A 24402-nucleotide genomic window follows, 5' to 3' on the forward strand; every position below is an offset into this window, starting at 1 on the left:
TTTAAACATAAATGGTTTGAATTCACTAAGAAAGAGAAATAAAATATTGAATGCTTTACGGAAAAAGAATTGTGATCTGACATGCCTGCAAGAAGTACGTATAGTGAATCACCAGCAAAATGTGTTGTATTACCCCCGGCTGGGTATAATGCATACAAGTTTAGCAGATGAAAAGAAAAGGGGCATTGTGCTGTATGTTAAAGATCATATCGATTCTAAATTGGTGTATACTGATGGGGAGGGGAGACTTAATGGTTGAATGTAGGAAAGACCTGGCCGTTTTGACTGACTGGTGTGCTTACTAGGGTGGGGAAGAGGACGGCCCTCTAAACTCCCTGAACTGAGCTCTGTGTCACTGCGGCCTCTCCGGACATTGCCCTTTGCATCCCGCTCCAGCCACTAGGGATTGTGGCTGAGTTGGTGTGAGAGTGATGGGGGATGGCGACCATGGTGGCAGAGACTGGGCTCCAAAAACATCAGCACTTCCCGCCTCCTCTGCTAAAGTGGCTCAGGCTAGTTTCAAACCTTGGCCCCCTGGATTGGGACACTTATCCATCGTTAAGACTGCCATCTATGAATTGCTGGACTTCCTACTTTTTACATCTTGCCCTGCCTGCATACGGCCGCCTTGTATACTATCCATTTTTGATTGGACGGCCAAGGACGCTTTCCCAGGACATAGGAGGGGAGAGAAACGGAGTACCTCTCCCCCCCCCTTTTTTCATATTGTTATACATCTAATTGCGCAATTTTTTAAATAGTATGATGAGTGTATGGGACTGGTTGTGATTGAATGAATGGCCCACTTTTATTATCATATTGCTGTAAATTTTTGTGTTTTTTAACTTCTACGTGGGGACTGGTTGGGGGAGTGCATGGGTATGTATGATTCGGAGGACCTGCCGGGAGACGCGGGGGCCATGGGGGTGGTTGAGGGGACCAGAGACACGGGAGAGGGTCGGGGTATTACGGTCGTAACAGGGAGGGGCAGATACGGCGGGGACTTTAGGGCAAGCCATTACCGGGGAAGGAGGGTTCGCTACATTACAGAGATCCCTCCTTCCGGCCCTATGAGTCCCACTCCGAGACCAGATGGCGCAAGTGATCAGGACCCTGGACTCAGGCTGCTGTCGCTAAATGCCAGGTCTGTAGTACACAAAGCTCCTCTCGTCCGGGACTTAATTTTAGACGAGAGGGCAGACCTGGCATGTATTACTGAAACCTGGCTGGGCCCAGAGGGAGGAGTCCCCCTTGTAGAGCTGTGCCCAGAAGGATTTCAGGTGCTACACCAGCCGAGAGCCCAGAGAAGGGGTGGGGGTGTGGCTGTTGTTATCCGGGAGTCGTTAGTTCCTCGTAGGGTCCCTGCTCCGGAGCTTGTCGGGTGTGAGTCTCTGCTGATAAAGTTGGACCTCAAGGGTCAAGTGGGTCTGCTGTTAACGTACCTGCCTCCCAACAGCGTTGCAGCAGCCCTCCCCTCGCTCCTCGAGTCGGTAGCCGAGCTGGCAATTGAGTTCCCTAGGTTGATGGTCCTGGGGGACTTTAATCTGCCGTCGCTCGGTGAAAACTCTGACGGGGCGCAGGAGTTCATGGCTTCCATGACAGCCATGGGCTTGACCCAAGTAATTCGGGGCCCGACCCATTCGGCGGGGCACACGCTCGACCTCGTATTCCTCTCGGAGCAGTGGATTTGTGATCTTGGTCTGAGGGGTAATGACATCATACCCCTGTCGTGGACAGACCACTGCCTACTGAGGCTCGACTTCCGGAGGCCAAACCCCCACTGTAGGGAGGAGGAACCGACCAGGTGGTTCCGCCCCAGGCGACTCATGGAACCATTAAGGTTCCAGACGGAACTTGGGGTCATTCCTGATTCTTTCGCCCACAATCCGGTAGAGACTTTGGCTGCTGCCTGGCATTCGGCAGCATCAGAGGCCCTCGACCGGATTGCGCCACTACGGCCCCTCCGAGGCGGCGGATCCCGGAGACCTCCTTGGTTCACCGAGGAACTCCGGGAGATGAAGCGCCGGAGGAGATGCCTAGAGCACCGATGGAGGTCCAATAAGTCCGAATCGAACCGAGCAATGGTAACCACCTGCACCAAGGAATACACCAGAGCGCTTAGGGCAGCGAAAAGATCCCATATAGCCACCTTGGTTGCGTCCGCTGAGTCCCGCCCAGCCGCCCTGTTTAAGATAACCCGCTCCCTATTAAATAAAAGGGAGGCGGGGGAACCCTTACAGGGCAGAGCTGAGGATTATGCCCAATTCTTAGCGGACAAAATTGCTCGGTTTCGGTCGGACTTGGACTCCACCCCTGCAGTTCCAGCCGAGGCACAAGAGGATCAGATGGAACACCTCTGGGTTGAGTTTCAGGATGTTACCCCCGGGGATGTGGACAAGGCCATGAGGGCTGTGAGTGCCTCCACCTGCGTACTGGACCCGTGTCCCTCATGGCTGGTTACCAGCAGCAGTGAGGTGACACGAGGCTGGATCCAGGCGGTCGTGACCGCCTCTCTTCGGGAGGGGAACTTCCCCGCCGCACTGAAGGCGGCGGTGGTGAGACCCCTCCTAAAGAAGCCATCTTTGGATCCAGCTGTCCTTAATAACTATCGTCCAGTCTCCAACCTTCCCTTTCTTGGGAAGGTTGTTGAGAAGGTGGTGGCCTTTCAGCTCCAGCGGTCCTTGGAGGAAGCAAACTATCTCGACCCCTTCCAGTCAGGCTTCAGACCCGGTTACAGCACTGAAACCGCTTTGGTCGCATTGACTGATGATCTATGGAGAGCCAGAGATGGAGGACATTCCTCCATCCTGGTTCTCCTTGACCTCTCAGCGGCTTTCGATACCATCGACCATGGTATCCTTCTGCGACGACTGCGGGAGGTGGGGGTGGGAGGCACCGTGTTGCGGTGGTTCTCTTCCTACCTCTCGGACAGGTCGCAGTCGGTGTTAGTGGGGGGGCAGAGATCGTCCCCTAGGCCCCTAACATATGGGGTGCCTCAGGGCTCGGTCTTATCCCCCCTACTATTCAACATCTACATGAAACCGCTGGGAGAGATCATCCGCAGGCACGGGATTAGATACCATCAATATGCGGACGATACTCAACTGTATCTGTCCGCCCCGTGCCAACTCAATGAAGCGGCAGACGTGATGAGCCGGGGTCTGGAGGCGGTTATGGACTGGATGAGGGCTAACAAGCTTGTGCTCAACCCAGAAAAGACCGAGTGGCTGTTGTGTTTCCCTCCCAAGGATTCCACCAATATTCCATCTCTCAGGCTGGGGGGCCAAACTCTATACCCCTCAGAGAGGGTCCGCAACTTGGGAGTCCTCCTAGATCCACAGCTATCATTCGACCACCATTTGACGGCTGTGGCTAGGGGGGCATTCGCCCAGGTACGCCTGGTGCGCCAGTTGCGACCCTACCTGAATCGGGAGGCACTCACAACAGTCACTCGGGCCCTCGTGACCTCTAGGCTGGAATACTGCAATGTGCTCTACATGGGGCTGCCCTTGAAGAGCATCCGGCGTCTTCAGCTAGTGCAGAACGCAGCCGCGCGAGCGATAGTGGGTGCACCGCGGTTCACCCACATTACACCTATCCTCCGCGAGCTGCGCTGGCTACCTGTCGACTTCCGGATGCGCTTCAAGGTGCTGTTAATCACCCATAAAGCCCTACATGGTAGTGGATCTGGATACTTGAGAGACCGCCTTCTGCCAATTACCTCCCTGCGACCAATAAGATCACACAGATTGGGCCTCCTCCGTATTCCATCGGCCAGCCAGTGTCGGCTGGCAACTACAAGGAGGAGGGCCTTCTCAGTAGTCGCCCCGACCCTTTGGAACGAACTCCCCGTGGAGATTCGTACCCTCACCACCGTCCAGGCCTTCCGCACAGCCTTGAAGAACTGGCTAGCCCGTCAGGCCTGGGGATGAAGATAGTTGCCCCCCCCCCGAATGATGAATGCATGTTGGTTACTGTTTTTATTATATGTGTCTTTGTTATTGTCTGTATTTCCCCTTCCCCGATTTTGTGTGAGCCGCCCTGAGTCCCCTCAGGGAAAAGGGCGGCCTACAAATCTCAATAAAATCACGAAAAAAAAAAAAATCACGAATTGAAATTTGGTCGATATAAAATTCTGCTGGTGGTCATATACGCACCGAACGACAATCAAATACCTTTTTTAGAAAGTTGCATCAAAAAATAGCAGTTAGGTTATGACCACATATGTGTGGTGGGTGATTATAATGCTGTGGCAGATAGGACAATGGACTATAACCCAGGAAACATCCAAAAGGGGGGGAAATTAAGAGAAAGGAGGAGAGCTCTCCCCAAAACTTTTGAAGACATGAGGGAGGAATATGAATTAAAGGATGTATGGCGTGAACTCCACCCACAGAAACAACAATTTACTTTCTTTTCACATAGACATCAATCCTGTTCTAGGATCGACATGGCTTGGTTGTCATCAGAAATTGGGGATGTGATTAAGGAAGCAGCAATCGAGGTTAATACCTGGGCCAATCATAATCCACTCTTATTGGTGTGGAAAGGAGTAAGGCAGGGGAGGAAGAGAAGGTGGATGATGAATACAGAGATAGTGAAAGAACAAGAATTTCAACAAATGTTTAAAAGGGAAATGAGGTTGGTTTTTTTTTTTGAAGAAAATAGGAAGGGAGTAACCCCACAAATACTTTGGGATATGGCCAAGGCTTATATGAGAGGCCTAGCTATTAAATATACAATAGGCACACAGCAGAAAAAATTAGAAGAGAGGGCAAAATGGGTAGCCAAATTGGAGGTGGTGGAAAAAGCCTTGCAACAGGACCCACTAGATGATAAGAAAAAAGAAGAAATGGCTAGAATTAAGCACAGGATATCTCTTCTAGACCAGGAGGATGTTGCTCGGAAACTTAGGGGGATTAAGCAAAACTTTTTTGAGCATGCTAACAAACCGGGTCGTTGGCTCTCTTATAAACTTCGGAAAGAAAGAGAGAGCAGACGTATAGCTCAACTGCAGAATAGTAAAGGGGAATTAGTAGAAACCAAGGGGGAGAAACAGGAAATTATTCAAGGTTTTTTTTCAGCAACTATATAGTAGAGAAGAAACCTCTGAGGACCAAATTAAGGAATTTTTAGATAATGCAAACCTACCCAAGATCTCAAATGAAGCAAAAGGGGTACTAAACCAAAAGATAACAATAGATGAATTAGAAAAGGCAGTCAAAAAAATGGAAAACAACAAAACTCCTGGCATGGATGGTTTGCCAATTGAAATCTATAAAACTTTTTTGGAAATCTTAGGACAAGAGATGATAGTAATATTTAATGCTGTCTTGACGAATTCTATCACACCGAAATCGTGGGCTGAGGCCTATATAACCCTTTTGCCTAAAGCTGGAGCTGACCGTACCCAAATTAAAAGCTATAGGCCCATTTTGCTTTTGAATGTGGATTATAAAATCTTTGCAGCTATACTGGCGGATAGACTTAAATTCTTCCTTAGTAAATTTATACACCCTGATCAGAACGGCTTCCTGCCATCAAGACATTTGAAAGATAATGTTAGAATTATTTTGGATGCCTTAGAATATTATGAAGCCCGGCCAGATAAACAAGTGGCCTTTATGTTTCTCGACGCACAAAAGGCTTTTGATGGGGTAAATTGGAAGTTTATGTTGTCACAATTAGAAAATATGAAGTTTGGAGAAAACTTCTTAAATGCAGTTCGGGCAATTTATTAACGACAAACTGCGACACTATTGGTAAATGGAGAAGAGGCGGGTGATATTGAGATTGGTAAAGGCACAAGACAAGGATGCCCATTATCCCCCCTACTGTTTATCTTTACATTAGAACCCCTTCTTAGAATAGTGAGGAGTGATATACAAATTAAAGGGTTACGAGCTAAAGCTCAGGAATTTAAGGCCCAGGCTTTTGCCGACGACCTTGTTTTTATTCTGGAGGATCCTATGGCTTCTGGGATACAACTTCTACGTAAAATAGAGGAGTACGGTATGATAGCGGGGCTACGTATAAATAAAGAGAAGACAAAACTGTTAATTAAGAATATGACTTTGAACCAGAAAAGGGAAGTACAAAGCCTGCTAGGGATTAACATGGCCCATAAAATATAATACTTGAGAATTTGGCTCATGGAGAGTTGTTCCTCTATCAAAGTAGATAACTATATGAAATTACTACAACAGGTATCTAAGGACATGACTAATTGGAGTGGTAAACAACTATCTTTGATGGGCAGGATTGCGACATGTACTACCGAAATTTTTGTTTTTGTTTCAAACGGCACCAACTAAATTGGACAATTTTTTTAAAAAATCCTTGGAGACAATAGTGGCTAGATTTATATGGCAGGCCAAGAAAGCACAAATCAAAGCCCAAATGTTACAAAAACGTAAAGAACTGGGAGGCTTCGGAGTACCCAACTGGGAAGCATATTATAATACAGCAATTATGACATGGGTGAAGGATTGGGTGACGTTGAGTAGTATATTGGCTATAGAGGGACACGACCTCCCCCAGGGATGGCACACCTCCCTCTGGCAAGAAAAGAGATACCCCCCATAGGTACTTCATGGGACATTATATTCAGAAGATTTTGATGGGGGTGTGGGAAAAGATGAGGAAAAAATACTATCTTAGGGTTCTGTGCTGGTTGGCACTGTTAGAGGTCTTCCCATTGAAAAGGTTTTTATTTTCCATTTTTTCATTTTCATACACTCACATATATACTGTGCATAGCCGGGGCCATACAACATTAAACAATAATCACAGCAATTCCTCTTGTCAACAATACCCAAAAAAATAGAAACCCAATATACCTCTTCCACTCTCCATACACCTCTTTCTTCCACCCCCCTCCAACTTTCTATCTTCCCTCCATCATTCCCCTCTATCCTACTTCCCCTCCCCCTCTACCACTCCTCTCTCCCGATCCACTCCCTCCTGTTAGAGGTCTTAACGCATCCCAGTGTATTTAATTGGACAAGAAACATAACATATAAAGACATTATGACAGAAGATGGCAACATGAAAACAAAGATGGAATTAGAGCAGCAAGGCAGGAATCTGGAATGGTGGGAATATTTACAGATTAGAAATAGGTTTAAAAGTGATAAGGTACGGTTTGGGATCTACCCAAACCCTCAGGGGATAGATAAGATTTTGTTTGGTGGAGATAAGAAAATGTTATCGAATATTTATCAGTTTTTGACCTGTCAAGATGCTAAAGAAGAGATGGATAAAAGCCTTCTAATAACATGGGAGAGAAACTTTGGTTATGAGATTGAAATGGGCAAATGGTGGGATCTATGGAGTAAGACTATTAAACTTACAATATCTACAGCATTTAAAGAAAACATATACAAGATGGCTTATAGATGGCACCTCCCCCCAACGAGGTTAGCCAAAATGTTTCCTGGGTTATCTCCACTGTGTTGGAAATGTGGAAGAAGGGATGGCACATTCTACCATATTTGGTGGTCTTGTACTGAGGCCACGAAATACTGGAGAAGGATTCAAAAATGGCTAAAAGAGATTACTGGGGCAAGCATGGAATGGAAACCCGAGAACTTTTTACTAAGCATAAAACCAGAAAACATGAGCAATTCAATATGGCATTTGAGCCTACATATAATTGTGGCTGCAAAAATAACTTATGCACAATTTTGGAAATCTACTACCATACCGCTGGAAGATGCCATAATTAAAAAGATCTATGAATGTGCAGAAATGGACAGAATGACGGGTTGGCTGAGGGACAAAGGAGAAACAGAACATTATTTTAGCTGGAACCTATGATATATGTGGGCGACAAGGAGAACAGCAGGGACTTAAAACGGGGAAAGTTAAATAGCAGTTGTTAATAATGGGAACTAAAAGTGAACATGGGTATTGTAATAGATCCCTGAACTTTGTAATGAGAAGATGCTGCTTAGAGACTAAACAATGAGGAAGGGAAAAAAAGTTGGGCTGTGAATGACTGTCACCGCGGGGGGGGAGGGGTATGTTTAAAACTGTATTCGTATTTGTATGTTTTATCCTTAAAAAATGTTTAACCAATAAAGACTATTTTAAAAAAAAGAGAGAATTTTTACAAGATGATGTACTACATATTACTAGAGATGTTATCTAGAATGTATAAAGGCTCTTCAAATACAGTTGGAAACATGAGCAACAAGAAGGTAAATTTTATGTTTGGCAGATCTGTAAAAAAAAACTAGAAAATGGTGGCTTTAAATACATACACCGATTCAGAAGATTTTAAAGACTAATGCACAATTGAGACCACCAGAGGTCTTTCTTTTGGGGCAAGCAGACAAATACTGTAGTTGTAAAAAAATACTTTTCATGGAGTTTTGTTTTTGTACGTGATAACCGCAGTGACATTTGTATATGCACAAAAATAAACCCTGCCACACACCGTAAGTCCTATACACTTCAGTACAAATAAAGTATTATTTTTTAAATAGTACCTTTAGCACTCACTAAAAGCAAAAGATGCAAAGTGCTTCTATAATTTCCACCCAACAATATACTGTGTTTTTCTAATTAGGGAAAACTTAACACTCAAAATGTTAGGGTTTAAATTATTCCATAAAAACATCAATATCAAATTCAACACTGATACACAGTGGCTCTGTCTGTTTATCCTCCCTCCCTCTCTGTCTCTCGCTGAATTACAGCATAGACATATGCCATACATGCAAGTATGCACATACATATAGTACATAACAAGCCATGAATAAATGAATTCTTTTTGTTAATTAAACCGCTGGAACTTTGTATGGATATGCCTAAGTATTTTTAAAGCATACTTTGTTTAACAGACAACAATCATTATCCAAATTTATTAGAAACAAAACCCCAAGGAATAGGCTGGGAATTTCTTATGTCTAGAGGACTAGTTATGTCCTCTGTTCAGTCTGAGGATATATATTTTCCAATAAGTGTGAATAAGATTGCAATCTAGTATTTGACATACTGGTCTTCCTTGCTTGCTGAGAGTGAATAATATTATAACAGTAAACATCTTCATGATCTTTCAGATCAGGGATGTTAACAGGAAACAGTCATGCAAATGAACAGATAAGGTCAAGTGAAATAGTTAAATGCCTATCAAAATCATTTAATATTCTGAACTGGAACTGTGGAAGATCAGCGAGGAGTTAGTGATGTAAGCCTTTAAACCTTTGTATATACAATAAATTTCTGTTCAAAATTGATTATTTAACCAGCTGAAACAATGTCTGCATTTCTCCACATATGCATTGAAAAGAAGTTATTTGTGAGCTTTATGGATTGCATCATTGTTATTCTTAATCTTTTCCTTTCCCCTGTATTCCTTCTTGTAACCAGTAAGTAATGAGTACACCATTAATTTAACACCTGCCAATTTTTTTAAAAAAAGAACTATTTTATATTTTTGATAGCATTTAATTTATATTGTTGTTGTAAGCGTAGCTTGGAAGTTTGGGTACTTGATGTTTTATATCTCATTATGAAATTCCCAGAATTCTTAATATGACTTTAAAACAATTGCTTTCAGGAAGAAGTTGTAGACTTGGTTATTAGCCTAAGTCACAGCTATGTCATATGCAGCATTCTCTATTAAGAGACAGTACTGGATAGTCTAGATAGCATGCCACGCGGGCAACTAATACCCAATTTTACTCAAAGCATGCCCAATGATTTCAAGCTATTCCGTGCAAGCTAAAACTGCTAATAGAGAGACCACATTTTCAACAAAAGCCACATTTAAGGACAAGTACAAAAGCCTGGAAAACTCTTGTAGATTAAAAGGCCAGCATGTAAAAGGTATGTAAAAGCCAGTAGAAAAACAATTTATTTTCCTTTCTTTATTTTCTTGTACATAAGGAATACAACTGAATACAATTGAAAAGTCCATCCATTCACCGGTTTCTCATTGGTATTTCCAGGGATCATGAAGGAAGATTGATTTAAGACAAGTTGATTGCAGTTAATGGTAATAAGCTTTCTAAATAAAAACAAATGGAAGATAATGCAAATGGATAACAATAAGAGGTAAACAGAGATAACTTTCAAAGAGAATTGATAAGGCATATGCCTGAGTATTTGTTGGATGCTTACATGGGAATAAATCACACTGACTTAAAAGAAGCTTATTTCTAAGGAGATGTACATAAGATAATATAGTAATACTGAACTTTCTCGATTCTGTCCAATGCTTATTGACATTTCAAAATACATATTAGCCATATAGAATTTAAATAAATAAAAAATCTCAAATGGTGGCCTGAACCACATCTAAGTCTACTTTGTTCATTTATTGAAGTGTCTCCAATAGATTTGTCCCTTTTTATTGCAACTCTTCTGTATCTTATCTTCCTATGTACGGTTTGGTGCTTCAGGGACACAACTTCAAATATACTCTTCAATGTGTGAATAGAATAGAATCTTGGGAAACTCGAACCATACAGCTGTCTTCCAGTTGCGTTACATACTGATGACCTTGACATAGATACAGTCTAAGGACATCCTGAACACAGAACTTTCATTTAGCAGGGTTTTGTGTTGGCACTACTACAGCTGTCATTGCGGTTGTTGAGTAATGAGTATTAGAGGCAAGGCATCAATGTTAACTATGTTAGTTAGTGCTCTTAAAACCCTATTTCTCAGGAAGTACTACTGCAACTGCTTATTTCTACCACTAATGGCTGATTATACTCTTTGTCGCTTTTCTGTGGTGCTGACAACACAAGCTGATTCTAAGAAGCTGGAAGGACTGCCAATTGGATGATCCAAGAGCAACAATATGGGGTTTTACTTCTTCTTGTGCTTCTTGGTTAATTGCCCTCTTTCAAAATGCAGGCTCACGCTGTTGTCTGTGCCATTTTCCCTTGGGCGGTTCTCCTGAGAAAACTGCTGGACTGCCTGCTGAATTGCCGTATGCACAATCAATTTGCTGGCATTCTGCAGTTTTGTTTCTTCCTGTCCTGTTCCAGATTTATCCCCTGTCAGAAAAAAACCCAAGATTACTTCAACTGGAAATTATATATAAATATATCAATATCTATTACTTGAAGGTATCAGTGAGGGCTGAGTGCCACTCTAAAGTCTTCATTGGTTGCAAACTCACAGACATAGTCATTGATTATTGGTCCAGCTGTCTGCCAAGAATAATGCTTTCCTTCTCATGCCTGCAGTTTGTGATCTTTTTATCTGGAAATGCAATTACATGTCTTGGTTATGGCTAGTACTGGATTTTCTTAGCCCATCATCACTGGCAGGCTATAGAGCTTTTATTAGAGTACCCTAGACTAGTGTTGCTCAAACAGTTGGACTAGTGGTTAAGGCACCAGACTAGAAAGCACAAGACCATAAGTTCAAGTCTCTCTCAGCCCAACTCAGCTCATAAGATTGTTGTTGTGGATAAAATAGGAGGAGAAAAGTGTATTGGATATGTTCACAGTCTTGAGTTATTTGTTAAATAATAAGAGCAGGAAATAATAAATAAATCCTTGCTGGCTTGGAAATTCTGGAGTCCACATATTTTAGTTTTCAAGGTTGAGAAACATCCAACTTTAAAATAGATGCCCTTCACCTTCCCTTGTCTTTCAGAAGAAGTCTGTTTTCAGATTTGAGCTGCACATTCTGTCATCCTAGTTTCCTTGAACTGGAAGTGGGTCTCTATATTTTCCTCTTTAACTTTATATTGAGAGGACCAAGACAGAAAGGAACCATTGTGGTGCAATGGTGGGATGTAGTATGGAGATTTTACAGTATCCTTCCCTGCCATGCCCACCAAGCCACGCCTGCCAACATTGTGATGTGGCTCTCGTAGTACAAGTCCTGGCCCACTGCAAGAAAACATATATTAAATATGGACTCCTATACCCTTAACAGTAATACTATAAGACTTATTATATATGTAGAAAAATAATAAATGTTACCAGAATGTGTGGGTTTTTTTCTCCCCTTGGTTCCAGAAAAGCTAAAGATTTTTTTAAAAAAACTGCTTTCTTTCTTTCGAAAGACAGATGATCAACATGTATTGATTTAAAAAAATCATTTTGCTAACTTAACTTCAATATAAATAATTAAATATTCTTTCTGGAAACATTAACAAAAAGGTTGATTTAGTCTGTGTATTCTTACAAGTAACAGTGTATTTGCAAATATACCTAAAACAAAATACTGACTTTATCAATATTCCAAGTTTTGTGGTCTTCTCAGGACATATCCATTTAAACATAGATCAATTTTATTTGCTTCGCACATCAATATCATTCTGCTGTTTCAGGAACATGATCTGCCTTTGTTGCCTCAAAGCTAATCAAAAATGCTCTTGGCTGTCTTTAAATTGGCTGTCCTGAGACAAGCATGCTCCGGGCAGTTCTAATTATACAGACTTTAGGTTTAGGTTTAGGTAGTTTTATTTATATGCCGCCCTTTTCCCTGGGGGGACTCAGGGTGGCTTACAGTTCAAAAGGAAGGGAGGACATACAAATTAAACACATAAGACACTACATCGTTAAAAACACAACATTCATACAATTCGGGTGGGTTGAAGTCATTTAGTCCTCGGCCTGTCGGGACAGCCAGGTTTTGAGGGCTATGCGGAAGGTCTGGAGGGTGGTGAGGGTACGAATCTCCACGGGGAGATCGTTCCATAGGGTCGGAGCTGCCACCGAGAAGGTTCTCCTCCGCGTGGTAGCCAGTCGACACTGACCGGCCGATGGAACTCGGAGAAGGCCTAATCTATGGGATCTGATTGGTCGAGAGGAGGTAATTGGCAGTAGGCGGTCTCTCAAGTACCCAGATCCACTACCATGAAGGGCTTTGTAGGTGACAAGTAGCACCTTGAAGCGAACCCGGAGATCGACAGGTAGCCAGTCCAGCTCGTGGAGGATAGGTGTTATGTGGGTGAAATGAGGTGCACCCACGATCGCTCGCGCGGCCGCATTCTGAACTAGCTGAAGTCGCCGGATACTCTTCAAGGGCAGCCCCATGTAGAGCACATTGCAGTACTCCAGCCTAGAGGTCACAAGGGCACGAGTGACTGTTGTGAGAGCCTCCCGGTTCAGGTAGGGGCGCAACTGGTGTACCAGGCGAACCTGGGCAAATGCCCCCCTGGTCACAGCTGACAAATGGTGTTCAAAAGTCAGCTGTGGGTCCAGGAGGACTCCCAAGTTGCGGACCCTGTCTGAGGGGTGTAGTATTTGGCCCCCCAGCCTGACAGATGGAACACTTGGCAAATTAGTGGGAGGGAAGCACAACAGCCACTCGGTCTTATCTGGATTGAGCACAAGCTTGTTAACCCTCATCCAGTCTCTAACAGCCTCAAGGCCCTGGCTCATCACGTCCACCGCTTCATTGAGTTGGCACAGGGTGGACAGATACAACTGTGTATCGTCCGCATACTGGTGGTATTTCATCCCGTGCCGCCGAATGATCTCGCCCAGCGGTTTCATGTAGATATTAAAAAGTAGGGGGGTCAGGACTGAACCCTGCAGCACCCCATATGTTAGGGGCCTAGGGGTCGATCTCTGCCCTCTGACTAACACCGACTGCGACCTGTCCGAGAGGTAAGAGGAGAACCACCGTAAAACAGTGCCTCCCACCCCCACCTCCCGCAGTCGTCGCAGAAGGATACCATGGTCGATGGTATCGAAAGCTGCTGAGAGGTCAAGGAGTACCAGGATGGAGGCGTGGCCTCCATCCCTGGCTCTCCAGAGATCATCGGTCAATGCGACCAAAGCGGTTTCTGTGCTGTAGCCAGGCCTGAAGCCAGACTGGAATGGATCAAGATAGTTAGCTTCCTCCAAGGACCGTTGGAGCTGAAAGGCCACCACCTTCTCAACAACCTTCCCCACAAAGGGGAGGTTGGAGACTGGACGATAGTTGTTTAGTACGGCTGGATCCAAAGATGGTTTCTTCAGGAGGGGTCTCACCACCGCCGCCTTAAGAGCGGGGGGAAAGACCCCCTCCCGGAGGGAGGCGGTAACAACCGCCTGGATCCAGCCCCGTGTCACCTCCCTCTGTTAACAACCAGCCAGGAGGGGCACGGATCCAGTACACATGTGGAGGCACTTACAGCTCTCATGGCCTTGTCCACGTCCTCAGGGGCAACAGCCTGAAACTCAACCCAGCAATGGCCTACCAGACTTGCCTGAGTTTCTAAAGAGTTTTGGTCTCCTTTTTCTTAAAAAATTTTTCCAGAAAAACCTAGGAAGGCTATAATCCTAGAGAAAAGTCACACATGATTGGGGAAGCATTATGGACCAATGAGACACCAAAGAAAAATGTTATACATCGTTTCTTTGGGCACTTATAAATTGAAAATGAAGTTTTCAAATGCTATAGTATAAGAACATATGAAAAAGGATATTTGATTTGTGCCATAATTATTCAATTTTTAATATTCTTTGTGTTGTTTGGTGGTTCACAGCATGTCTTACCAGCCAGCTCACTATTCACTCTCTACATCAATCCAACTTTAAAATAGATGCCCTTCACCTTCCCTTGTCTTTCAGGAGAAGTCTGTTTTCAGATTTGAGCTGCACATTTTTTCATCCTAGTTTCCATGAACTGAAAGTGGGTTCTCTATATTTTCCTCTTTTACTTTATATTGAGAGGACCAAGACAGAAAGGAACCATTGTAGTGCAATGGTAGGATGTAGTATGGAGATTTTACAGTATCCTTCCCTGCCATGCCCACCAAGCCATGCCTGCCAAGCCATGACACGTCACGCCACACCCACAGAACCAGTAGTAAAAAAAAATTGAATCCCACTACTGACCTCTCCCCTCCAAAATCAGATTTTCTCAATATGGGTTATATTTAAAATATTTTTGGGGGGTGGTAATTAGGTTTGATAAGAGAACTACTCTGGGAAAAAATGTTTGTATCAATGTCCAGTCCTAAATATCAGATCATTGAGTGCTCAAAGGCTACCATTGTTGCCAATTCATTAATCAGTTGAGCTTTCTAATCTAGATGGCTTCTAGAAACTGTCAATCGATGCTATGACATCATCAGATAGGACGGGCTGTATCCTTTAAGACCACTTTCCCCCCAAGTTTGGGGATGTAGGGGAGGAATGAAAGACCATGAGAAACATTGCTCTCACTTCTATCCTAAAACAATTCAGTCCTCAGAATAAGCCATAAAGACTTCCTACCAAAATTTACCATTGGTTCATTACATTTTGATAGTGAATCTGGAAGTGGGGTGAAGTTGGGCTGCTGGATCACCTAAAGGCAGTCCCCAAAGATACCCAAGGACAAAATATTCAAATGAGTCTTTGAATATTCAAATGGTTCAAATGGGAAATTGTAAAATACAATTGAAATAGGGTAATTAACAAACAAATTCAAAATACAAAGTGCAAGTCTTTTCATAAGAATTTGACTGGCATATTTCCATGCTGACTCAGGTTCTCAATTACTTTAGTCTCTCTGAGACAATAAATAATGGAGAACAATATGAAAAAAGGTAATCAAACAGGAGTTACATGAGGTTGAAAAAATGATGCAACCCTAAAAGACTATAAGAAAGAAAGAAGCTTTTGAAGAGCCTGAAGACTCATATCTTTTCTTAAGCAGGATTTCATGGGAACAGTAGTAAGTTCAAAGAAATAGAAAGGTGGCAGTGATAAAGTTGGAAGGAAAAAAGAGTAACCATAGCTCAAGTACTTTTATTGCATAAAGCTTTTTTGAACATACAATCCTGTCAATAGTATATTTTTGGACAGTGATATGAAATACCCATGAAATAAGAGATGCTAAATTGTTGTGCTACTAAAACATCAGAACACGGTTACATTTTCTTAGCATTTAGTATTTAGCACTTAAACTTATACACCACTTCATAGTGCTTTACAGCCCTGTCTAAGAAGTTTATAGAGTCAGCATATTTCACCCAACCATCTGGATCCTCATTTTACTGACTTTAGAAGTATGAGAGTTTGAATCAACTTTGAGCCGATCAGGATCGAACTCTGAGCAGTGGGCAGTTAGCCTGCAATTCCCACTGGACTCCAGGGGAAGGTTACTGCAAAATCGCCATTCCCTCCTGATCAGCTCGGACTCGGGAGGCAGAGAACAGATGGGGTTGAGGCCAGTCAGAGGTGGTATTTACCAGTTCTCCGAACTACTCAAAATTTCCGCTACCAGTTCTCCAGAACTGGTCAGAACCTTCTGAATACCACTTCTGGAGGAGGTATATACATTTCTCAAGTAACAGATTGATATAGACCCTTGCAAAATAAACCAAAATGTTTTTGATAGATTTACTGTATGTTTTTCTATTTTGATTCTCCATTTCTAAATGCTTAAAAAAGGAAGATTGAGGAAATGGATTTACTGTTATAGATACTGTAGTTGTGTGCAAAGGCTCTGCAAAGAAAGTTATATCGAGTTTTAGTACAATTAACAACTAAGTGTACAGAAAGGGCTGTGATGATTCATCTAAATTTCTAAAAATGGGATTCTTTTATTAGCAATATTGATTGCTTATGATCTGCAAAGGATTTTATACTATTTAGAGTACTCATTGAATTACATTGCTTCTACAGGTTTTATTCCTTGCTATTGTTATTCTTTGACTAAAGATAAACTTGTACAATGAATTGGACAGATGCTTCTAATAATTCACACATAGGTGTCCACTACAAATCAGGGTGATGAAAAAATAATTGATTGAAACATCATAGCACAAGACCTGGCTGTTTGTTCTTACGTCCTGATATCAGATCCAAGTGTGTATGCTAAGAGGCTTGTGTTGTGATGTTATGACATGTTTCACCACATGCTTTGCCTTGCTCCTGAACAGATGCTTGTGAACTTTACTAATTGCTCTAAACATTTCTATGTCTTGATCTGTCTGTTATGAATTCCCATTAGAGCTCATACTTTTTTTTCTGGCCAAATTGATGTATTGGTTTTTCTATCAACAAAAAAAAAAAACACCATACAAAGTGATTTTTTTAAAAAAAGATCTAATGTATGTGTTTTTATCTTTGTGTTTTCCCCCCTTTCTGACATTATTTTAGAAGCAACAGAATGAAAAAACTAGATTTGTCTATTTGTGATAATGAAGTGAACACCCACAAGATCATTCCATTTCTTGTGTAAACTGAAATTGACATGCTTGCTAAATCATAATTGGTGCTCATAAAAGAGTTCATCCCCACACATTTTGTACGGACATTTGTATTTGATTTTGTCACCAAGTACCAAAGGGAAATGAGTACCTGTAATTCAGCTCACTAATACAGCTAATATTACAAACACAGGTAATATTGTGATTGAAAAATGTGATATAATTTTATTCATTTTATCCAGTTTTACATTCCATTAATTCAAATGAGGTTAAACATTGTTTAAATAATTCTTGTCTGTCTGTGTGATCCCCATACCAAGTTTTATGATGCTGGCTAATATTCATAGCTGATGTCTAGTTTCAGGGAGCATCATTTCTATTCATTAAGTAATTCTGAAATGATGTTGGAATAAAACAAAATGCATGTTTAAAGATCTTTCTGCTAAGACAACCTGAACAAGAATGATTACATTAAACAAATATTTTACAATAGCTTGAGAGTATGAAAGTGAAAACCCTGCTTACTAAGGCAGTTGGAAAAAGCACATTAATTATCAAGGGGTCATTGTTTGTTCCCTTTATAGTGGTTATAATCTCTTGCTGCAGTTTTCTAATCTCATGTGTTTGCCTTACTAAGCCAGTTGTGAACAATGATGTGAACCATCTGCTCTGCTAGATAGAAGGTAAGAAAATGGAATTACTCAAGATTACTACAGAAAATAAACAATTCCTCTGATAAAATAAACTTTCCCATAACAATTGGGTCTACTATGTGCCACTTTGGAATTCATCACTTTAAAAACTGGATGGGGTTCAGTTGGAATTCAACTCACTTGAAAGTAAATTCTATGGACTTTTATAATATTCCATTATTCCATTATCACATTTTAGCCTGCGACTAAAAAGCTGTTTGATTATTTTCATCTAATTTCCATGTATTTTGGTGTGCTGAAAACAAATAAAATATTGAAAAAACTCCTAGACGTCTGATTTGCCACAACATGCAAAACTGTCTTCAAATTTATCAAAAAAAAATAATTTTTGGTATTTTTTTATATTATGGGTTTTTAACCAAATTTAAAGTCCAAATTACTATTAATTAATTCACATAAGTGCATTTAAGATATAAAATGCCAAAAAAACCTTAAAGGGTTTGTCTGAGTTATGTAAAAAAATATAGCATTGTAAATATGATGGGCTGCAATATATACATAAGCTAAGCAAGTTTTAAGTCTGTGCTTCTAATGGTAGAAGGGGTTAATCTTTCCTGAAGAATCCAGTGGGAGGAAGACACAGGGTATATAGCAGCATCAGTGAAGGGGGCATGGCCAGCACTGTGACATCTTGTGTACAGACACAGAGCTGCTCTCTCCTGCATGCTACACTTGTGCACGAATCATCATCAGGTTCTTGGTTCTAAGCCGTTCACACTTTTCATCGCAATTCATGTTAGCTCGTCATTCTTCGACCATTATGTTATGGCTCCGCAAAAGTGTATTAATTTGCCAGACAGTTTCTGTTTCATCTGTGGTGAATATACAGTATTGAAGCAACAGCAGAATATTAAGACTTTGTGAAAAAAGTATACTTTGCATACTTTAGACTAAAAATTGGAGATCAAGATAAAGTTTGGGCACCTCATAAAGTGTGCAAACGGTGTGTTGAGGACCTCCGAAACTGGCTCAAGAGTAAGAAAAAATCTTTCCATTATGGGATACCTATAGTATGGTGAGAGCAAAAGAACCATAGTGATGACTGTTACTTTAGTTCATGCAATGTGAAAGGGTTTAATTCCAAATGGAAGCATTCCATTTCATACCCCAATCTTCACTCAGCAATTCGTCCCATCCCCCATGGCACAGATATACCAGTACCCAAGCCCCCTGCTACCTTGGAAGAGATACCTAGCTCCGATGAAGGTGAAGTCATACCTGAACCAGATGACGGATCAAGTTCTGACTTTGAAGACGATACAAGACCAAAATTGTTTTCTCAGGAGGAGATGAATGATTTGGTAAAAGAATTGAATCTTCCCAAAGATGCCACTGAGTTATTCGGATCAAGGCTGAAAAGCAGGAATTTATTGTTGCCAGGAGTGTCATCTTCATGGTTCAGACATCGTGAAAAGGAGTTCGTTCCTTACTTCGTCCAGGAAGACAAGTTGGGTTATTGCATCGATGTCGAAGGTCTGATGGGTCAATTTAAAATCCAATATGATTCAAAGCAATGGTGTCTTTTTATATATTCTTCAAAAGAAGTCTCAAAGCAGTTTTACTCCACAACGATTTTTACGCTTCCATACTTGTAGGTCATTCCGTACACTTGAAGGAAACCTACGAGAACTTGGAATTGGTTCTTCGTAAACTTAAATATGAAGATCATGGTTGGCAAGTGTGTGGGGACTTGAAGGTCTTGTGCATGCTGCTCGGGCAACAAGCTGGGTATACCAAATACCCTTGTTTTCTGTGTCTATGGGACAGTCAAGATTGACAAAATCACTGGACCAAGAAGAGTTGGCAGCTGAGGGTGCTAACAGTCGGTGAAAAAAATGACCTCTGAGAAACTTTGGTACCTTCCCATAAAGTTCTTCTATCACCTCTCCACATAAAATTGGGATTGATGAAGCAATTCGTAAAATCACTTCCAAGAGATGGAGAATGCTTCAAATACTTAGTCACCAAGTTTCCATGCCTGTCGGAGGCAAAATTAAAGGAAGGTGTGTTCATCGGACCAGGCGTTAGAAGGCTTATAGTTGATCAAGAGTTTGTCAATACCATGATGGATACTCAAAAAGAAGAGTGGATTGCATTTAAAGAAGTCGTACAGAATTTTTTATAGGCAATAACAAAGATCCTCACTACAAAAAGATCATTGGAAGAATGCTGAAAGCATTTCAAGCTTTAGGTTGCTTGATGAGTTTGAAAGTGCATTTCCTCCAGTCCCACCTTGACTACTTTCCTGAAAATTTGGGAGCTGTGAGTGAGGAATAAGGTGAACGATTCCACCAAGACATTAAAGAGATGGAAAGGAGATACCAGGGAAAATGGAGCATTACAATGATGGCAGACTACTGTTGGATGCTTCAGAGAGACATTCCAGATGCTACTCACAAGCATAAATGCACCAAGAGAAGCCTCACAAGGAAGAAGAATCAAGTTTAGTGTGTGTAGGTGAGCTCATTTCAGTTCAAAAAAGGATTTTCATGAAAATATTGTAATAAAACTTTAATTTAATTTAAATTGACCTCTCAGCGGTTTTCGATACCATCGACCATGGTATCCTTCTGCGACATCTGGAGGAGGTGGGAGTGGGAGGCACCGTTCTATGGTGGTTCTCCTCCTACCTCTCCAGTAGGTTGCAGTCTGTGTTGGTCATGGGACAGAGGTTGACCCCAATTGTGGGGTGCCGCAGAGTTCGGTCCTATCCCCCCTCCTATTTAACATCTACAGGAAACCGCTGGGTGAGATCATACGACGGCATGGGATAAAGTACCATCAATAAGCAGATGATACGCAATTGTATCTATCTGCCCCGTGCCAGCTCAGTGTAGTGGCGGACGTGATGTGCTGATATCTGGACGCTGTCAGGATCTGGATGGGGGTAAACAAACTCGTGCTCAATCCCGACAAGACCGAGTGGCTGTGGATGCTGCCTCCGAAGGACAGTTCAGACAGTCCATCCTTGATCCTGGGGGTGTGTGAAAATTTACACCCCTCAGAGAGGGCCTGCAATTTGGGGGGTCCTCCTGGATTCACAGCTGACACTGGAACACCACTTGTCGGCTGTGACCAGGGGGGCCTTTGCCCAGGTTCGCCTGGTGCATCAATTGCAACCCTACTTGGATAGGGGCGCACTTCAAACAGTCATTCACGCTCTTGTCACCTCAAGGCTGGATTATTGCAATGCGCTCTACATGGGGCTACCCCTGAAAAGCGTTTGGAGACTACAGCTAGTCCAGAATGCAGCCGCGTGAGCGATATTGGGTGTACCGAGATACACCCATATTACACCTATCCTCCGTGAGCTGCACTGGCTGCCAATTGGTCTCCGAACGCAATTCAAGATGTTGGTCATTACTTTTAAAGCCCTACATGGCTCAGGACCAGCATATTTGTGAGACCGCCTACTGCCACATACTCCCCAACGGCCGATAAGATCCCACAGGGTGGGCCTCCTTAGGATGCCATCAGCCGGACAGTGTCGGCTGGTGGGGCCTCGGAGGAGAGCCTTCTCTGCGGCTGTTCCCACCCTGTGGAATCAGCTACCCCCAGAGGTCTGGACCTCACCCACCCTCATGGCCTTCAGAAAACCTGTTAAGACCAGGCTGTTCCGGCAAAAAATAGCCTGGGGCTGTTGACCTTATCATGTAGGGTCCAGCCCCAATCAGAACGTATGCGTGTTGAAGAATTTTTAAATTTTTTATTTTTATTTTGTTTGTTTTCTTTGTTCTGTGTAAGCCACCCAGAGTCCTCAGGGATTGGGCAGCCTATAAATCTAATAAATTAAATTAAATTAAATTTTATAAGTCTATTTTCATTTATTTTGAGGTATTGCCTTATTTAACATAGTTACCTAAATTGTCAGGAAACGTGATGTCCTATGACAAAATGGAGGCCATTTTCAGATTCAGCGCACCAAAAAATATAAAGATTACGTGGAATAACCAAAACAAAGCAAAGCTCTCGAAAAAAATTTTTTTTGCAGACCTGTGTTATTTAATCATATCCTTATTATATAATGGTTACAGTGGTGGGTCCCAGCGTCCACCACATGAACGTGTGCAGTGTGTGCGCACATGCTTGCAGTGCACGCATGCATCCTTACCTCCTGTGACACTCCGCGATGCCTCCGTGACACCTCCACAATGCTCCAGCTGCTCGGTGGAGCGTCACGCAGGCGCCGTATGCTCCATGTACATGTGCAGAAGCTCCGAAGAGCTCAAATACCGGTAAGAAGCGCGGGTGGGTGGGTGGGCCCTCCGGAGCACCATACCGGAATGGTACCCAGTGCTCCTGGCTTGCACCGGTACGCCCGTACCGGGGCATACCGGTCGTAATCCATCACTGAATGGTTATCACCTAAACTACAATAGAATCTTCCCTAATTGTTTCACTATGTTTTTACTTATCATTTAAAATGTTAGTTGAGAATACTTGCTCCAAGGGTTTAATTTTCTAACGAGAACTGACATACAGAGAACACATAAGTGGAACATAGCAATAGTTTTGTATAACTAAGTTTCAAACTGTTACAAAGAATGGACAAGATCAGTAGCAACAGAAAGCTGGCTAAATTCTGTGATAGAATGAGACATTGTTGGGAGCAAGAGGAGAAAAAAAATGGCTGAGAGTTGAAATTTATTATATCCAAACTTCCTTCCTTTTAAACAGTATTAGAATGGGCGTGTAAATGGTTCCCTAGCATTTCAGGGATAAATTATAATAAAGCATCGTGCAGTACTAATAATGAATTATCAGCATTTGGCTGGATTTTAATTGTTGATTTTTCAGTCAGAATACCACATTTCCAGCAGAATCTGATATCATGTACCACTGAAACACAAATTTATGTCTCTTTCTTGACATTAAAATAGTTAGCATGTGTACGAAGAAATATTACTTAATCAACTTTTATTGCATTTCTGGATAAAAGATCACAGACAGCATGCATGAGAAAGATATTTCATTGAAAGACTCTAGCAAGTTAAGGGACCGAATTCATAGGAGCTCTTATGCAAATATTATATTTGAGGTTTTGCACAACCACCATAAGCTCAGATATTCAAAATGTATTTAAAACTGCACTTCTAACAGATATTCCAAAGCAATCTTTGAATCAAACTTCTCATCTGCTGTCAAAATGCTATTGAATCTAGAAGGTATAATTTTTTTTCTCTATTTGAAGAATTAGAGGAACCATATCCATCTTCTATGAACCTGAGCCAATTCCCAATAATATTATTTATAATTATTTATATAATGCTGTTCATCAAATACTTCATAATAGCATATATGTTAATAATGTAGTAAGGAATCTGACAATCCAAGAGAAAGAAACTAAGTTTTTAAACTTTTGATAACTTATCTAGACAACAGCTTCACTAAACTCAGAAGGTATTTCTAGCAAGCCAAGTACAGAATTGTGTTGCAGGTTTATCATCATATGCAAACTTATTTGAAACATGCTGATTTAAGTCAGACTCATGGCTTGGTAAACATGTGGGAGCCGATTTTTAATTTAAAATTACCTTATTTTTCTTATCCTATTTGGAGTTTACCTTATTGTTACTACTCCTGAGGCTAATGAGCTCACTTCAGAATTAGCAGTTCAAGGAGTCAAGAAGGAGTCTGGCAACACCTTTTCCAACTAATGACTTTTATTAAAAGGTATAAGCTGCAGCTCACAAAAGCTAATCTCTTTTAATAACATTTGTTAATTGAAAAAGGTGCTACCAGATTCTTGATTTTTTTGCAGCATAAACTAACACAGCTCTCCTCCTATAATTATTCAAAGACTAAGTATAGAAAGAGAGAACAATATAGATTTTTTGTGTTTCCATTTAAAAGTGACTATTAAATCCAATTAATTGTAGTCCTAGGGAAGAGCAGGTGCAGGATTGCAGCCTAAAATATTTGCTTAAGGATGTTGCTGTAAATAAAGGTTTATCCTCTTCTAATATGATTTAGAAAATGTTCAGACAGAAAAAGGGGCTTATGTCTAGACAGCATGACCCTTTTCTGCAGAAATATGACCTTATAACTGCACATACATTAAATGAAAATGAGGGTAATGGATACTCTGTTGCTTAGTGTATCAAACAAAATACAAGGGCAGGGAGAGAGAGAGAGACCAAATTAATTGCTGTAAAATAGTATTTCCCATTTTTCAACCTTTTCCTCATTTTACATTCCATCAATCCAGGTATTGCTCTGTATTTCATCAGAATCAAAGCAAATTCAGTTCTAGATGTAGTTTGCAGTGTTTCTTTCCCCAAAACCAAAAGCCTGCATTTTTGGTAGAATAAGATTACAGCGAGCATTTTGGTTTTTACAGAAAATGAAATATGGCCCATCTACAACAATCAGAGAGAGGGGGGAGAAAAAAGATCGAATACTTTACCTGGAGCAAACACCATGGTTCCTTCCTGCCAAGAGAACAGTGTAATAAGACACCACAAAGTCGTGTGTCAGAAGCAGGAAGTGAGCAGAAGGGCAAAGCAAACAAGCAAATTATAAGGGCGAGTTTTGCAGTGACACCCAGGAGTGGTAGCACCTTGGACAGCTACACGCGCAGAACAA

At 41.8% G+C, this 24402-nt stretch overlaps 1 protein-coding gene across 1 annotated transcript; it reads right to left on the reverse strand.

Annotated features, from left to right (window-relative positions):
• Positions 1–9846: 9846 nt before the first annotated feature.
• AKAIN1 (A-kinase anchor inhibitor 1) lies at positions 9847–24402 on the reverse strand. The gene is made up of 2 exons (XM_087703869.1): positions 24224–24402; positions 9847–11012 (listed from the first exon to the last, which is right to left on the reverse strand). Exons 1-2 carry the CDS (start codon positions 24237–24239, stop codon positions 10822–10824), a joined length of 207 nt encoding a protein of 68 aa, XP_087559995.1. The 5' UTR covers positions 24240–24402; the 3' UTR covers positions 9847–10821.

The sequence above is a fragment of the Thamnophis sirtalis genome, unplaced genomic scaffold (genome assembly GCF_051295495.1).
Source record: "Thamnophis sirtalis isolate CommonGarterSnake01/CBP01778 unplaced genomic scaffold, rThaSir2_p1.2 scaffold_2, whole genome shotgun sequence".
Taxonomy (NCBI): domain Eukaryota; kingdom Metazoa; phylum Chordata; class Lepidosauria; order Squamata; family Natricidae; genus Thamnophis; species Thamnophis sirtalis.